At 39.4% G+C, this 18,317-nt stretch overlaps 1 protein-coding gene across 7 annotated transcripts; it reads left to right on the top strand.

The window, feature by feature from the left end:
- Window positions 1–2,216: 2,216 nt before the first annotated feature.
- On the top strand, window positions 2,217–12,568 carry LOC127784274 (MYB-like transcription factor ODO1). Of its 7 annotated transcripts, none has more exons than XM_052311472.1 (9): window positions 2,217–2,629; window positions 2,734–2,925; window positions 3,042–4,091; window positions 4,827–4,913; window positions 5,786–5,873; window positions 6,158–6,319; window positions 6,816–8,076; window positions 8,158–8,757; window positions 11,686–12,568. In XM_052311472.1, exons 8-9 carry the CDS (start codon window positions 8,495–8,497, stop codon window positions 12,278–12,280), a joined length of 858 nt encoding a protein of 285 aa, XP_052167432.1. In that variant the 5' UTR covers window positions 2,217–2,629; window positions 2,734–2,925; window positions 3,042–4,091; window positions 4,827–4,913; window positions 5,786–5,873; window positions 6,158–6,319; window positions 6,816–8,076; window positions 8,158–8,494; the 3' UTR covers window positions 12,281–12,568. The 7 variants fall into 7 exon arrangements, with proteins under 7 accessions (XP_052167432.1, XP_052167433.1, XP_052167435.1 ...); XM_052311473.1 differs by having other exon boundaries at window positions 3,042–4,913; window positions 6,816–7,332; window positions 8,031–8,076; XM_052311475.1 differs by having other exon boundaries at window positions 3,042–4,913; window positions 8,158–8,311; window positions 8,413–8,757.
- Window positions 12,569–18,317: the final 5,749 nt, after the last annotated feature.

The raw sequence follows: 18,317 nt of genomic DNA, 5'->3' as shown, positions 1-18,317 counted from the left end.
GAAGTTGTTTAAAAGAATTAAATAAATCAATTTTTCACGTTTACAATAATTAATATCTAATTAATCATATACTAATGAGCTTTTCTCGTTTCATGTGCATCGTAAATATTCTCCTCTCCTGATCCCGTAAGATCTGAATACGCGTATGCATTGAGCTTGTAATTGCTCGTGTAAGTCCCACAAAGACTTGATCTAGACCAGGATGCCCTGTAGTCAATTGTACCGCGCCTTTATCACTAATATGTGTGCTCGGATATCATTGGACCCACATGTCAGTGATAAAAGCATGATGCAGTCGACTGCATAGGATTTCAATCCACTTGATCCCTATTCATTCTAAGTTTCTAATAAAATTTATCGGTGATAAAAAAAGAACAATGTGATTCTTATTAATTGAAAAATAGTATTGTTACGTGATGAATAAGTGATACTAAATGGATAAATTTTCACGACTTGTAACCCAAGAGTAAGTAAGAGGCTAGAAATCAACTAATTTCTATAACGTTTGAATGTTATAAATCAAGATTTTTTTTATAGATATCTGATCTTCTTTGAAGAGATTATGACAGTTACCCCTTTTCTCAAAATCTTTAAGGCCCTGTTTCTTTCAGCTTAAGATTATTATAATCTAGATTATTGAGCCAGATTACTATAAACTAGATTGTTACCTAAATGAGCTTATTAGATTATAATAAGCTGGGCTTCAGATTATAATAAGCTACTTTAATAATTTGTCTGTTTCTTTCAGATTACTCCCAATAATCTAGATTATAATAATATCAAGCTGAAAGAAACAGGGCCTACCTCTCCCATACAATATATCTTTTCACCCAAATTTTGAGGTTTTGGAGAACTTTGACAATTACAGTTTCTCTACAAATCTTTAACCCTCTTAGACTGAAATTATCTAACTTCTCACCCAACTTTTGAGGTTTGGTAGTTGTGGAATCTAAATAGTGAATGGAAAGCTAGATTGCCAAAAGTTGAGAATCACAACTTTTCTAAATTTTCACCAACTGCTTTTTATAATCTCAAGCTCCCTTAAACATAGCTATATTATTTCTTTTCAGTGACCCCCAAGACCAAAGATTAAATTTTAATCCATTGCCTCCGAGAAATGAAGTCTATGGTTTAGAAAAACATTCCTGTGCAAAAGAGCAATGTCGGACCATTGATACGAGCGAGGAACAATCCATTTATGATTCTCTAGTTGAAACGGTATAGTCAGATTATCAGAGGAACATTTTAGCTTGCACTTTGCACTGATGGAACAATAATAGTTTGTCACTAAGAGCATATGACATATTTTATTTCTTACCGTTTCAAAATGTCAAGAACAAAATCAAATCACAAAGGTTATCATGTCAATTCATTTACTTAGGTGTATAGAAAGATGCATGCATTCATTTGGTTGATAGTACAAGATCGTACAACATGATTAGTGGATTAGGCTGAAGGTGATAGTACATGATCTTACAACATTATTTGTGTCGCACGGTCGTGAATTCTCTTGTCACATCCGTTCAACTAAACATAAGGCCGGTCATCCATTGAACTGAACCGAACTATCTCAACTCGTCCTACTTTAATTATCCAGATATAGATATTGACCACACAAATTAATTGCAGCTTTTGCAAAACTTAAAAATGAAGGCGCAAAGAAGATATGGGTTAAACTCAAGTATTATGTGCTTGTTTGGATCATTGCCAATCCAAACGTTACCAAATTAATTGGCAACGACAAGATCTAACATACCAAAACTTTGGCAAAGAATAGTTGTTTTGCACATTGTTATAACGTTTTAGTTATGTATATATCTTATTTGTTTTTCTCACTAACATTTTAAACATGCCAAATTTTGGGTACCAAATTAGATGAAAACTTAACACATTGGCATTGCCTCTGTTTTTATAGCTAAGAAGAACAACAAACCAAACATGCCTCGAGGGAGTTTATGTCAGCGTTGATTATAAACAAATACTTTCCCGTCCCAAAGTACAACTATTTATATTCATTTTATTTAAGAGATTAAAGTTACGATAAGAATTGTTGTGATTGATTGAGATGAGAAAATAGGATTAAGAGATGAGTGGAAAAGTAGTTGTATTTCCAGATAAGTTTGAATTATGAGTAACTCTAGTTTGGAGTGCATAGCCAAACAAAACAAATTTCAAATCATTTATCCAGACCATCGAATCCTTGCCCATCGTACGGTCCAGATTCCACAAAAGTACAAACTGCAGTTGGACCCATGGGCCAGCGCCACCGAGCCACCGCCGCCGGTCTCACCGCTCGCCGGCTCGCCGTCTCGCCTTCCAGCCATCGCCACCGCTCCGGCGACAGCCCCTTCGCCTCCGCACTCACCATTCCCGCTTCTACGGCGTGCCATAGCGCCGCCGACGCGGGGGGACTCGCGGCAGTGCCTCTCCTCCAGACGACCAGACCAAACGCGCGGCGGCGGCGCCGTGGAAGGCACGGCGGAGACGTGAGCAACAGTGCCCTCCCGTCTTCCTCCTCACTCGCCTCGCGTCCCTTGCCCCCACGGGGTCGGTGATCACAGCGCCAAGACGAGAGCAAAATTCTCATCCGGGAGGGACGCATCGGGGAGGGGACAGGTCACAGGTTGAGGTAACCTGAAGAACCCTTCCCCCGCACTCGATCCCTCGCGTTGCCTCGCGATTTCGCGATCTGGAAGGATGCATCTCACCTCACGTTCGCGGTTGGAATCACAGGTTGCAATCTGGGGGCGCTCGTGCGCGGGGCAGCATTTTGGGTTCACTGTCGCGTCCATCCCCATGCTGTTCCCCCCTTCAGGCGCAGCAGCCGCGTGGAAGGTCGCTCGCTGGTGGCCACGGGGGAATCCCCTGATGCGAGGTCGTCGTCATGGAGACATCCGCTGCTGGTCAGTTCTGTTCCTCACCAAGGTACATCTTCTCTGGCCTTGTTGTTCTTGACTTCTTTCAGATTGTGTCAGTGTTGTTGCGTCCTCTACTGTGGTTGCAAGCTTGCAACCTGCCTGACGCAGTCTGGTCTCTTGTAGGCGGAGCAAGCTGGACCAACCCGATTAATTGGCTCGTGTAGAATTAACTTGACAATTTGACTGACATGGATGATAGCCATAGTGGTGTCCCATTTAAGCCAAATTATTGGTTAGGACAGGGCCAAGTAAGGTTTTGGGTGTTTTATGAGTGAGATCTGACCTGGCTGGGTTTAGATCATCCTCTTTTAGTTCGAACGCCCAACAGGCAACAACAAAGGCGTGATGTAGCAGCATATAGGAACTACTAATAAGCAAACTAACAAATTCAGATGATAACGGCGATTGGCTAATTTTGGACCCACGGTATGTAGTCATTGCTTGAGAAATCGAACTTACTCGGCCCCAAAATCCTGGACATTAGTTTAAGATCTTATGGTCTAAGCGTCGTGGAATGACATACGATGCTTGATTGAAAAGGAAGATATGAATCCACTCGGTCTTGCTAGCTACCAATGATTTCCTAGATCCCAATATCCTGTGGCAGTGAAATTAATTGGTCATACATACATACATATATATATTTCTACTGTATCATCGTACAACTTGCAGGGGTAGTTAGAACTCGTGGTAAATTATTCCATTGTCTCATCATCGTAGCTTGTTGTTTTGAAAGAGTTAGCCTAGTTAGATTAGAACCTTTCTGGATATAACTTCTCACCATTCATGGTCATATTTCAGAATCAAACCCCATGAAGGCATAGGAGTAGTGCACCAACTTCTGTATGATTCCTGCAGAGACAAATGAATTGAATTGTTCCAATAGAATACACTCTGTCTGTCAAAGAAAAATACTCATGAATAATTTAGTAGGCACTAGAAGTTACATTTTCCTGGCAGTTCAATATTCCAGTTGATTGCTGCCTTTATAGGGATAAGTCACTAAGTCTGTGCCTTTATAGGGATGTCTTACTGAGGGAACCTGTATTCAAGATGCAAGAAGCTAGGAGTGGAGAACTAGATGAAACTTGACCTTTTCCTACCTAATCCATTATGCTATAATCAAACTCAGATTGGATTACGCGTTTTCCAGCTGCAAAGTTGATAATCCAGGTTGTTATTCAGTGGGTTTAGCTGATTGGAAATGTCGGACCTGTTTCAATTATATTTGTTGAATTTTACTAACTGATCATGAACTGAATCCGTTTGGTCCGATATTAACCTGAAGCTTTAGGAAATTGCTGTACTTAGCTGCTCGATATTGTATTTTAATGTTATTACTCTTGTTGGTAAGTACATAAGCACTAGATAGTAGTTGCTGCTATGTTATCCATATGAGCATATACATTGACTGGCAGAACCTTCTAGAGTTGTAGGGATTAAACCCCTGACAATTGAGAGCATGAACGTAATATGGTTTGAAATACAAAAGATAGGACTGAACATATTTTTATATAACATGGTTCAGGAAATTAGTTACATGAAGACACCTCGTTAAAGTACAGTTTTTCCTTTCAAATGACCGCTGAAAATAAAACAGTAAAATACCTATGTTAAAAGACATGAATATTAGGGAAGGACATAATGTCAAATAATTAGAAGAGGTGAGGCTTCGAACCCAGGTCGTCTAGCCCACTATCTTGTGAAGCTAGCCGGAAGACCCCGGGGTGTTTTTCAAAAAAAAAAAAAAAACTGTGTTAAAGTACAGTTTTTCCTGTCAAGTGACCACTGAAAATAGAACAGTATTATCAATTGATTATTGCATTTCATTCATGCAATCAACATAGATGTGGGGTTGCAAGGAATTAAACATATTTGAAATGCACACCTTGCTTGTCTATGTCTTAGATCTTGTGGTGTAAGTCTTGGAAGACAGGATGGAATTGACCTACCACCTAGAAGAATCTCATTCTTATAGTGCCATCAGTACTGAAAGTAATGTTTCCTTCTCATTATTCTTTTTTGTAAATTTGATTGTGCACCACATGTAAAAATGCATGATGATATTGGCCGGTTATTCATGCTCTTAAGTTTGTTGTCTTTACCCTTCAAAAGAGTATGCAGTAGGATCGGCAATCTTAAATTCAAAATGGAAAATCTCGTTCAGATTTCCAGTGCTTCATTATCTCTGCGAATCACTAATTTGTGTTAAAATTGCTAATTTATTATATATAATTCTATATTATTAAAGGGTGTCTCACTCTGCCACTCTCTGTTTGCTTCTTCTGTTCCTTGGGTGAAATTTTGAATTTTAGTCATTAGTCTGGACAAGTGGAAACTCTCATGTCTCTATTTTTTTTCCCACAAACACTCATCTGTCTATTTGATTTACATTTGGTATATTCATATTTTCACTATGCTCAAGTACCTTTCTCATACTAAGAGGTCCACTGTTATTCATTGACTACGGATCTTGACAAAGCAAATTTATACACTGTATAGTCTACGCAGGCTAATCCAGCAAAACCCATATTATATGGTGGCAAAATAACACTGTTTCTTTCTCACTCCAGATCAGTTCTATTAGCTGAAAGAATCTATTAAAACGTCCATCAATGCAAATAGCATTCTAGCAGTCCAGCATTTCATTGCCAAGATCAGATAGCTTATTACCATTAGTATCTAAATAGGTTCGTATCCTACACAAGATTACATATTCCTGGGATTTGCCAAGATATGATTTAGACTAGCTCATGATCTGCCACATTAGTTGACACATTTGGCACAAAATATTTGTTGAGAGTTAATTCCCACTTCAATTTTCTGAAGCGCAGAACACTGATTTGACGTTACTTTTTTTGTTACAGAGAACGGTCATTTCATTACCTTGTCGGAGAATCAGTTATATACCTGCAGATGGTTACTTTTGTCTGTTGACGTCATTCCTGAGCAGAAGTGAGTTTTAGTACCCTCGTTTATGTTGTTTGGAAACAATTTCAGAGTACAGAACTCGGAGTTCATCTCAGTGGGCAAACATGGTGCAGCTCAAAATTGTTCTAATATGTGGAACTACTGCACCTTGTTATAGACTAACGAATTATTCTGTAATGAACAATCTTTTATATTCCTTGATGGAATATTGTAGCTGAAAACTACTTATTATTGGGTACGATCTCATTTTTTTCAGGTATCGTTTCTCTCTGGGACCTAACATCATTTCTTTTTTTTGATACTGACAGATAAGCACATGGATGTTTGGCATTGGTTGGATTGCCAATTTTAGGATGTCAATTAGTACTACAGTATGCAGGTTCTATGGAGGTGTTCGCTAAGTATGGCTGATATGTCACCTTGTTTCTCCGTGGTTCTTCGCACCTTCCAACTTCGCATCAAGTAAATTTGTAAGTAGAAGCTAGTAAAAGATAATCATAAAATAGACTCCTGCCGACTTAGCAGGCATTGGTAGCACTATTTTTCAACCACACCGCACCAGTATCCGCCATGTTTATGATTCTGAAATACTGAACCTGATCATGAATGAGCTCCCTGTCTTCTTGTTTTTGGTTTGTGCCCTTAATAATGTAGTTGAATAATAAAACTGGTCTTAAGGAATTCCAGTGCTCATTATTGACAAGCAGTGCTGAAGTGCACTTAGAAACTAGATCTGTACTTGTAAATGGTGACCCGCCTTTTCAGTAGCATTAGCTGTTGCAGATGACCGGCCCATCTCTACATATTCATTCAATCATTCTTCAGTTTGCTGGAATAGCATAGCTGAAGTAGTGAAACCTAACCACCTAAGATTCATTTAACAGTTCCCTACAGTTTTACAGTATTTCATGGATCGTCTGGCTATCTTTGCACCTTATCTTACGTCGTTTCTTGATACTGACACAGGAACAACGGTTGGCCGGCTGTCTTGCCTGTTAATTACAGCAAGTCAATCAGTCAGTAACTACAGGCCAGAGGAAGGTGACACTCTGACGGATCGTATCGGTATGGCTGACACGAGACGTTGTCTGGCTGCAGCTGTGGTTCGTCGAGTCTTCTTTCCCGGGCCAGAGGTCGCCGTCGTACAAAGCATGTACCCGTTCCGGCCATCTGGACACACGGCTGAGCGAGGTTGCTTGCTCCTGGCGACCGTCTACGACGTCGACGACGATGCCACTTGCTCCGAGGAGGTTGGCTGGGCTGCATGCTGAGCGCTGCGAGTTGCAGGCTTGCATTGCATCTACCACTTTGCATGCCTGTTCTGCCGGGGCCGTGGTTTTTTGTGGCTGACGGAATGGTTGATGGGATCATTGCGTAAGGGCGCAACCACGGCAAGGTGGGCGGGCAGGCAGACATGCACCCGTGGGGAACGGAAGTGGCAAAGCCTTCAGCGACACCGGACTGTAGCTTTTGTGTGGTGGAGGTACGTTATTGCTGATGTTTACACTTACCCTCTGAAAAAGGAAATCTTAATTTGCAGCGCGCGGATGCAGCAGCTTATTGAAGCAGAGGTAAACGATTGATCTACCATCCAACATGCCTTGAGATCGATGCAAAATTAAGAAAATAAAATAATATTATCTCCGTCCCAAAATATAATAAGTTTTAACCATTTAATAGCGTAAAGGTTGTGTGGTGGTATAGCCTATAGGTCTGGATTAGTTGGACGATAATATAACTAAGGATAGTTCAGTAATAAAAATCACCTTTTACTATGTTGTTATATTTGAGAAAAAATTTCTAAGAAGTTACGGAAGGAGGATTAGTGTAATAATAATTTAATCGATCTTTCAAGGGGCATTCTCGGTAGCTTACAGATTATGGATTATTGTGAGCATGTTTACTTAGTTTACTAGTATTTCTAAACGGTATGAGTTTTATAGAAACTTTTTCCATCAATATTTCAGGGAACTATTTTTAATCAATAGTTTATTTTTTTATTATGTTGAATAATTACCATAAAAATCATTTTCATCCATCGATAACGCACCAAAGTTAACGTGCAAGCTCTGTAGCATCATCTGGAAAGTCACTTTTTCCCTTACTCAAGAGTGCGTGAGAGCTTGAGACTGTACCAATGTATCTTGACATATTGATCTCTTACTCTTTCTTTCTCATGAGAGCGTCGATCGAGGAACAGTCTCCAGGCCGGGCGGGGTGCATGCAGGTGTGCGACACAAGCCGCAAACTGCTCCTTGAGCCCTCTACACGTATCAAAATCTCTTCTTTTTTTTTTGTGTGTGTGCAGCACTGCAAGTGGTGGTGGTGTTTAGCCTTGTGGGCGCAGCTAAGTCAGCGAGCTGCCTCCGTCGCCGCCGTCGCCATCACCGGAGATTAAAAAGAGCTTGGAGCAGGAGGGCCTAGCTATATATACGCCCTTCCACCCGCACGCTCCGGTTGCAGTTGCGAGGCACTTGTCACGCCCCCACCCCCTTTGCTTTGATGCACGCCTTGCTAATCAATTAACTTAACCTGCCTCGCCTCTGCCTATTCGAAACAGCAGCGGCTCCAGCTCGCCGTGGTCGACTTTCCCGGCGGCGATCACCGGCAGCGGAGGAGGAGCAGTACGTGTGTATATATAAAGGATGGGGAGGCAGCCGTGCTGCGACAAGCTGGGGGTGAAGAGGGGGCCGTGGACGGCGGAGGAGGACAAGAAGCTGATGAGCTTCATCCTGACCAACGGCCATTGCTGCTGGCGCGCCGTGCCGAAGCTCGCCGGGCTGCTCCGCTGCGGCAAGAGCTGCCGCCTCCGGTGGACAAACTACCTCCGCCCCGACCTCAAGCGCGGCCTCCTCACCGACGCCGAGGAGCAGCTCGTCATCGACCTCCACGCCAAGCTCGGCAACAGGTACCCCCTTCTCCATGCATATACACACACCCACGTTACTTGCTCTACCTCGTCTAGCTCACACACGCAAATGCATGCATACAAACGCTAATAGATTTTTCATGCATATGCACTGTGCCATCTTAAACCATATAGGATTTTCTTTTGCCGGGTAACCATATAGGATTTTGATGTGGATAGAGCTGGATTAACTCTCTATACAAATAGGAGTAGATCATTAAAAAGCTCAGTAGTACTAGCAGTTAGATAGCGGTAATAACTAACACCGTATAGTAATTTAATAAGGTCCAAGAAATTGAGAGAACTACTACTAGTACTGTATGTTAGCTACCTGCATGCCCATTATTTGATACGAAGACGACTGACGACATGTGTGGCTGTCATCAATGTGTGAGGTCGCAAAGCCACCAAATTACAGTACTTTGACAATGAAGCTCATAGGTCGTCAATCACTCATGTGAACTAATTAAATAAGTGTATATAGCGCTTACATGTACGTGACATCACGGTCACGTAGGTACGTAAACCTTCATCACTACTACTACTGCTGTCATACGCAAGCTAGCAGACTTGTCTCCATGTGTACTACGTCGCCAAGAAAGTATCTTACCCAGTATACGATGAAGTAATTAATCCCATGGATTAGCGCGTAGGTACGTTCCTTGTCAACACACAGGATCAAACGTACGAATTACTGTCCACTGGTTGGTAAAACCATGGAAGAAAACTCCCTAATGTAACCATCACAGGTTAGCAGCCAAATTAAGGGTAGACTCTGGCCTCTAACTCGCATGCATTTCATGTCGCTGTCTAAGGTGTGGATTACTTGTTTCTTGCTTTGAAGGAGACAAAACATAGCTTGGAATATTTAGCAGTAGCACATAGTAACCCTACTTGCACGAGAAATCCATTTAAGAAACGAGACTTTCTACACTGGTGAAGGCCGGCCAGTCAGAATCTAGAACTTTCGATCGCCATGCATAGATATAACGTGGAGAAGACAGAATGGAAAACCTTATCTAGAATCACACTATTTTCTATCTATCTTTGTTTTGTATGATCCAAACCAAACACGAGGTTAGCACGTATGCATTTTCTTTATAGCAAAAGTTAATTATATGCCAGCTATCTGATAGGAAAAACTAGAAGCGTGCAAAACGACGATAATTGTAGTTGCGCACTGTTGACCTAGCTAGCTTGCTTTTGTTAATTTAAACCCAAAGAACAATATTGTAAGCCCAACAGTTAATTTAAACCCAAAGAACAATATTGTAAAGAAAATAGAAGTGATTGGCCGCTTGCAATTCATTCATTGTTTAGATTCTTTATTAGAAGAATCTGATGAGTTATATATTAGATAGTAGAAGCTATTTATTGGAGTTTGAACAGCACTTGATTCCATCATGTAATGCTCTTAAGAAAAATTAAGCACACAATTCTTCAATCAACTAAAATGGAAATTTAATAAATAATCTAATTTGGAGCAAAAAAATAATAATATAATTACTTCCAGATTTGTAAAGTTTTTTTTAAAAAAGATAGCACCACACTGGTAGGAGAAGCATATGACATGCTGGTGACCTATTGCCATAGTACGAGGAAACATCAAACAACACATGCGTGTATTAGTTTCTCAATGATGGAGGGGAGATGTACAAGATTAGCCAAGTGTGAACATGCTTAATTGTGGTCCCTGTTGTGGAGAATTAATTAAGTGCCTACTTTTACTTTTGGCAGAAGATAGCTAATTTTTGTGCAAATCACTGTCGTACCAACTGATACCGATATTTTGAAAAAAAATGTAGAAGAAACAAAAGGACTGTACTACACAATGAGATCCACAATATTTTCTTTCTCCAAATTTAATGTTACTTATTTATTGTTTTGATTTTTTTATGTCAACACTGAATTAATTATGGGTTTACACATATTAGATATGCTCCTTGTAAACTAGAGAGTAGCATAAAAGCCTTTCTATGACAGCTCTTAGACACAACCGCTGAACTCTATATCCTTAGCTGTTATATGGTGTCCAAGTGGCATACAATTTCGTAGCCATGGAAAATAGTCTCGCAGAAGAACATTGGAAATTTCTTGTTTCACTTTCTTGATGTGCATTCTAGAGCGCTGGCTCCCACTAGCTTGATTTCTGTGGCTAAGAGAACCCTACACGTTGATTCAGAAATAGAAAGCATCCTCTTAGGTCCAGTTGCCTCATTGGAAAATGGAAGCAAGCTTTTTAAAAAGTACACTACCAACCCCTTTGTTGTTTTGTCACTCTTAATTAAAAGGCTACTCCTTAGATAGCTTAAAGAAACAAATGAGATAGAGATGGGTTGTGATCTCTAGTTAATTGAGAGTTGCGCTTCAAATCAGTAAAATATTTCTATTTGCTTATGAAAGTGGTGGCATGTTTTCACGGCTATGTAAAAACTTGCATAAGAAATGCTCCTAGGCAGTAAATTATGGAGAAAGTAAAGTTTGGTCAGTCATCATACTTCCATGTCTCCCTCAAACTCTAATGATTAACAGAACAGGCATCTGCACCATTTATTCCATGGTGTAGAAATGGTAATTCCATGCGGTTTCAATGTTTCATCAGCAAGCCGGGGTACCTGCGAAAATGATTGACAAGGATGAATTGCTTTTTTTATTTCTATCTATCTTTTAGAAATATAATTAAAAGTGAATGCATAGCGCACCCGGCTGAAATCACCAACTGGTTTCTCCATCCAAATTAACTACTGTTACGAAATTGACATTATTCCTTTTTTTTCAGTCGTGTGCTACGTAAACATTCCCATCAGTAAATAATTTTCATTCTTACTTAAGCATGCACGTATGCATGATGTCTCCGTGAGAATTACTACTAGTACAAACTTAATCACTACTACTTTTCTATTGTTGATGTTAATTGTGTCTATGCAGATGGTCCAAGATTGCTGCCAAGCTACCGGGCAGGACGGACAACGAGATCAAGAACCACTGGAACACGCACATCAAGAAGAAGCTCATCAAGATGGGCATCGACCCGGTGACGCACGAGCCCCTCGACCGGAAGCAGGAGAGCCCGGCCACCACCTCGCAGTCCACCGTCACGGCGGAGTCGTCCAAGTCCGGCGAGGCGACCAGGCAGCAAAGCCGGCAGCTTGACGACGCCGTCGTCAGGGACATGTCCGTGTCTGCCGGTGGCGACAGCCCGCCGGAGTCGAGCACTAACACCGCCAGCACCGCCGGTGGCAGTAGCAGCAGCAGCAGTAGCCATCACCAGGACCCTCTGGTGAAGTGGCTGCTGGAAGAGGACCTGCTGCCCACCGGCGACGAGCCATGGCTCAATTTCACGGCCAGCAACGACGTCGACGAGTTCAGTAGCATCGCCGCCACCGGCGCCACGCCGGCGCTGCCGTGGGACGTCGGCATGACGACGGACTGGCTGCTCGACTACCAAGATTTTGGGATGGGAGACTCGAGCTTGGTGGTCGATGCCTCCATGGTCAACAGCTCAAATGGGTCCAACTTCTAGCTAGAAGATGTCAGCAGCTTACTTAATTGTGTTGCTATCAGTGTAGATAATCAAGTGAAGTGTATAATTAATAAAAGCATCAAGATTGTGAAAGCAGCTAGGCATGGCCGGCCAAGATCGGAGGGTGATAACAAGTCGAGGCCTTTGCTCTTCGGAAAACCAATCAACGGTTGGGATTGATGCATTTGAGAGAGGGTATGCGTAGATGGTGCATGTTGTTGTGTATTTTCCCCTTGAGATTGATTCGGGGGTTTGTGCCATTAACTAGAAGTGTTATTACTTCTCAAATGGAGATACTTAGATCTTTGTTTTTTTTTGGAGAGATAGAACTATTTGTTGGTGTAGTACCTATACATGTTTTCAATAAAAGATGTGGGTGGGTAATGTACAATAATATTAGCTCACTAGTTTGTGTATATATACAATGGTGTATGTGCTGCTAATGAGTTCAGATATTGTAGGGTACATTCTTATGTGCAAAGCATGCACGTGTGTTGCTTACTTTACTTAATTAGTGAATCTATTTTTTAGAACATTTCTCTGTGAAGAGTTGGTGAGGTTTTAGTAGTTATATTATAACTTGTTAATTAATCACTTGCGTGATGGTTATTTATCTGTTTCTTAATGATAGTTATTAACGATTGAGTAGGTAGCTAGGTATCCCTAATTCAACGGTGCAGTTGAGTTGGACAAATAAAGTTACATATATACTACGGCACTAGTTGATGAAGACACCATTTTTTATTCTATAGTTTTGACAAACTTGTTTGCCAGAAAAAGGAGTGAAAGGGGTAAACGAAAAGGAAAGCAAGCAACCCAAAGAACACAAAGTGAAAAGGTAAAAATAAAAGGATTTTTTTTGAACTTAAAAATAAAAGGATTTGGCTCGATGTGATATGCAAAATTTCTGAGAGATGTGCTATGGATTTTTACCGGAGATGTGAGAGCTGAAAAGATCATAGAGAAGATGCACGACAGTGAGATCGACACCCTATAGAGTCGAAGGAGACAAAAGGTATATTTGCCACTATATAAATATTTACTCCCTTTGGTCGTCAATATATTACTCACAACATTATGTTCGCTCTACGGCTTATATTGAAAAAAAATAAATGATACAACAATAAATAATTTGTGCATAAAACTAAAGCCAATACTGAAAAATAAACTATGAAAAAAAACCTAAAAATCAAATCTAAAATTAAGTTTCATAATTTAAATTTTGGCTATTGTCTGACAAAACAAGCAAACGATAGAGGGGTAGCTAGCTTCTTAACTAGCGTGATGTAGAACATTTCTCGCTAGATTTTTGACACAAAATTTAATGATAGAAAGATGCATAGACCCACAACAATTCAAGATATTTCACGTTCCAATTAAGCAAGACCAAGACTTGCCTTGAGCAGCAACTTCAGTCTTCAGAAACTGCTGAAAGATATCAATGAGAGACGATGACTGATGAACATAATATCAGCAGCAACATGTGCCCTCTAATCCTTCAGTTTACTGCATATAATATCCTATCGTCATGTCCATTTTTTGCAAGAAAGAAACAAATGTAGAAATGTTCGCTGAAAATTAGATCCACGGCATGCAATACGTGCATATGCAGCAAAACGACGTGTAATTAATCTGAAGATATGGCTGTCGTCTGTCCATCTGAAGTTGGCAATGGCAAGCCTTAATTTGCATGGAAGAAAAAAAAATGCTAATGATGACAAGTAAGCCATGTTAATTAGCTACTAGATAGCTTCTCTAATCTCTAATCCTCTCTCTTTGGAGTTGACGTCTACACAAGCTAGTTGGAGTAGATGATACGTACGTGATCTTCAATTCTTAGCAAGAAACAAACGTGTAAACTCGCTGCAAGTTTCTTTTCTGCTAATCCCAGCTGATTGATGATCCAGTGAAACAAAATTGAAACCCAATCATCTTGTGACCGATTCTTCTCTATAAGCAAAATCGTCAGTATAGTATATTATTTAAGTGATGATTGTTAGAATGTTCTGCAGAAGAAAGAAGCATATCAGTCGATGTCTTTCGTAAGCATTGTGCTTGTAACTGTAACAACCAAATAATCATCTTTAGTGTTACTACCTCTTTTTTTTAATATACGACACCGTTCGTTTTTGACAAATGTTTGACCATTCGTTTTATTTAAAATTTTTATGCAAATATAAAAAAAATAAGTCATATGTAATGAACATTTAACGATAAATCAAGGCATAATGAAATAAATGATAATTACATAATTTTTTTTAAATAAGATGAATATTCAAACTTATAAAAAATCAATGATGTTATGTATTAAAATACGGAGTAATAATTGTGAACTTTTTTTGACGGGTCTACGGCAACATTACACTAAGCATAATTTCACAATCAGTGACATTTGAAATGCTTCAGAAGGATCCAAAGTAAGATTTAATCAGTAACTTGGATGTTGCCTTAATGAATTGATGGAGAATTAACTAAGAACGAAGAGTAGAAACTTGCCAGCTCTAATAAATTATGGCGATAGTTACAACTGCAATATAAGAAGTCCTAGTATTGTACTATTTTGACAGTTTAGTCTTTTAGAAAATTTCTGAAGCTTCTCTCCATAAATACTCTACATAAATGAGACCTCAAATACAGTAGTATAGACTAAGGCCTTATTTAGATCACCTGTTAAAATTTTTCACCCAATTACATCGAATATTTGGACACATGGATGCATGGAGTATTAAATATAAACGAAAAAATGACTAATTACACAGATTGCGTATAAATTGCGAGACGAATCTTTTAAACCTAATTGCTCCATGATCTGACAATGTGGTGCTACAGTAAACATTTGCTAATGACAGATTATTAGGCTTAATAAATTTGTCTCGCAGTTTACAGGCGGATTCTGTAATTTGTTTTGTTATTAGTCTACGTTTAATACTTCAAATGTGTGTCCGTATATTCGATGTGACACACTAAAACTTTACACCCCTGCTCTAAACATAGCCTAAAAGTATGCGGATGATTTTCTTTTGTAGTAGTTAGAGACCACATAAGAACACACCAAGACCATTGACCTTTGTACGACAAGTTGCACTCATAACTAAAGTCAATTTTGTAACCAAATGACTCTTTCATGTTTTGAAGGTTCAGAACATAGTCATACGGATGGATGGACCAGTAAGCTTTGGTACTATATATTTATTACTGGCTAGATATAAAATGTTGTAACACTTTTCTTTCAGAGTTTGTTTATGGCCTTTATCTGTTTTTTTTTCTTTATGTTAGAGGATATATTCGCGGGATCATTCATTTGCCTCATCATCCGTTTAGAGGGTCGAAGAGCGGCAATTGCAGTCATACCAACTTCGCAAGTGACAGTCTCTTTTAAGTTAATCTGCAAATCCAACAGCCAGCCTGTTGATTTCCAACTAATACTGTGACATGTACTTGCTTGTATCTTCTGCAGAACAAGCCAAAAGGATATACCAAAAATGAACATTTACCTGCATCTTATCCATCTTCCCTTCTGACTTAACTAGGGCTAGTTTGGAGCAACTGTCCTTATTTTTTAAAGTCACTCTTAGAAGTCTATTAATTATTAATTTATTATGTTCAGCAAATCAGACTCGAGCTAAATAAATATATTCTAACTCATCCAACAATTGCCCTATGACATTTCAACACATGTCTTTTTTTAGAACATTCAACACATGTCTTTGAATGCAGTAATACGACCACTTCCAATTTGTTCAAGGAGAAGGCATCTACTTCCTCCATCCACGGATATATACACTTTTAGGAGTTTAAAATTAAACTTAAGGTGATATTCACTAGAAATTTACTTGATTAAAAAAGATCGTGCCTAGCAATACATCTGTAAATATAGATAATCATGAACAGTGGCCGGTTGGATTGGGAAGTAGTATGCTAGAAATAAAAACAAATGAACGAACCGTACTAGATCGTGACAATTTCATTAATTAAATATAGAGTAAATTTTACAAAACTACATATACTTTGATCAAACTGTCGTAGAACTACAGATTTAAAGATATGTATCACAAAACTACAGATTTAGCACCAAACTTATCACAAACTATAGATTTAAAACATCATATCACAAAACTATAGATTTAGTTTAGAGTTTATATCTTAGCACTATTGGTGTTACAGAAGTTGTAGTTTTTTGATAAAAGTGACGTTAAATCTGTAGTTTTTTTATATCATACCTTAAATCTGTAATTTTATATAAAAAAATTATGATAAAAAAATTATGATGTTAAATCTGTAATTTTGTGATACACGTTATTAAAAATTTGTAGTTTTGTGATAGATTGATTAAACTACTTCAAGTTTTATGAAATTTACTTTTAAATATAATAAGAGAAAAAGAAGAGTTGTATACGTGTGAAAGAGAACTATAAAAAAAGTAGAACAAAGCTAAAGAATAAGCTCCGAAACCTTTCAAAAAAAAAAAAAAGCTCCGAAGTCGTTTTGCTCATGCTAGGTCCTAGGTTATACAGTCCAATCGTTTAGCTTATTCGGTGAATAAGCCAAACGGCATATTTGCAAATGAAAAATAAGTTATGAATAAAACCTTTATATACGTGTTCTTAACTATCTAAAAAGCAAAGGCTGAAAAATAAATTTCGATGAAAAAACCCAAAATCAACTTCAAATTTAAGATTTAAATTTTAAATTTTAGTTGATAAGTATAAGCCTTAGCAAAAAGATGAGGATGTTAGTCTCCTTGATTTTGGCAACCTATTAGCTATTGCCAAGAGCCCCTTGCGTTAAAACACTCTATGTTTTTTCTCCTTCCATATTTCCTATACTGTTAGTAGGATGAGAGCGCGGACCCTTTTTTTAATATACCTTGGCCGGTAGCACCACTAGTGGACCATCATTGTTGTGTTTTCACGTTGTCGGCTTGAGTTGCTCACATGAGTTTCTCCTTGTGTATATGACGAGGTGGAAAGAATGTTTCTACTTTCCAGGGTGTATCGGCAAAGCGGGTAGCAAGGTTTCTAAATGATCATATCGTAGTTCGTGTTAATGAAGCCGAGGAACTGCGCTTTATAGGTGGATCGGTCCAGTACTCTCCGTAACTCGTGAGCTTTCAAGTGATTCCATCCATTTTGTTGGCGTTGGTGGTGAATTGTAAATTTTAAACGTTAGAAATGTTTATACCTCTACTTCTTGAAAACAAAGTCATTCTCTACTATCTCAAGGTGCTTAAGCGTCCGTACATGAAAAGTAACAACTTTTTCTCCCTAATTATGGGTCTGTTCGGCACAGCTCCAGCTCACAGTAAAACAGTTTCAGCTCTACCTAAAATGGGAGCAGAGCTAGTTGGAGCACTTCACAAAATGAAAGTGGAGCTGGGTTTACACTGCTCCATAACTTCACTCCAGATCCAACTCCCGAAGCTAAATTTAAAAGTTGGAGCTCTGCCAAACATACATTATATATGCCTGACCTTTTACAGGCAGTAACTAGTTTATGGAAGATAGAGTAGAAGAGGTACCGATATTTACCCTGAGAAATGTATGCGTCAAAAAAACTAGATTTGAAAAGATGTCCCTCCAAATATTTTTTAAAGAAGAAATTGTGAGCGCGTTGGAATTGAATATAGGACCTTGATGTTGAAACTATACACCCCTTATTGCTGCACTATCAATTGCATATCTAGCCACCGCAATATCATGAGAAACATCCGCATCAGAAGAAGCAGATGCCAAGTGTGCCCTGCAAAAAGGCCCCAGAGAGATCTCACCATCCGATCCGGCAGTGCGCTCGCCGGGATCCTTGCCTTTCGATTTGCCCGGCACACACGTCGGCGAGCGAGGCGGTAGCGTAGCAACTGCCCAAGAAATCTAGCCGGCGAGAGGGGGATCGAGTGCGTCACGAAGGAGACAGCGAGAATGCAGCAGATAGCAGAGCCAAAATCGAGCTGGTGGCCCAGGAGCAATAGCTTGTTAACATCCATCACAGCACGTGATCGGACGGCATGACAAGGGCGAAATGAAAAAAAAGAACAGAATCA

The sequence above is a fragment of the Oryza glaberrima genome, chromosome 9 (assembly GCF_000147395.1).
Source record: "Oryza glaberrima chromosome 9, OglaRS2, whole genome shotgun sequence".
Classification (NCBI taxonomy): domain Eukaryota; kingdom Viridiplantae; phylum Streptophyta; class Magnoliopsida; order Poales; family Poaceae; genus Oryza; species Oryza glaberrima.
The sequence above is the reverse complement of the archived record's forward strand: the minus strand, read 5'-3'. Positions and strand labels throughout refer to the sequence as shown.

Coding starts and splice junctions, on each gene's coding strand:
- LOC127784274 (XM_052311476.1), top strand. CDS start 8,495: ATGGGGAGGCAGCCGTGCTGCGACAAGCTGGGGGTGAAGAGGGGGCCG. Junction 8,758..11,685: donor CACGCCAAGCTCGGCAACAG/GTACCCCCTTCT, acceptor GTGTCTATGCAG/ATGGTCCAAGATTGCTGCCA.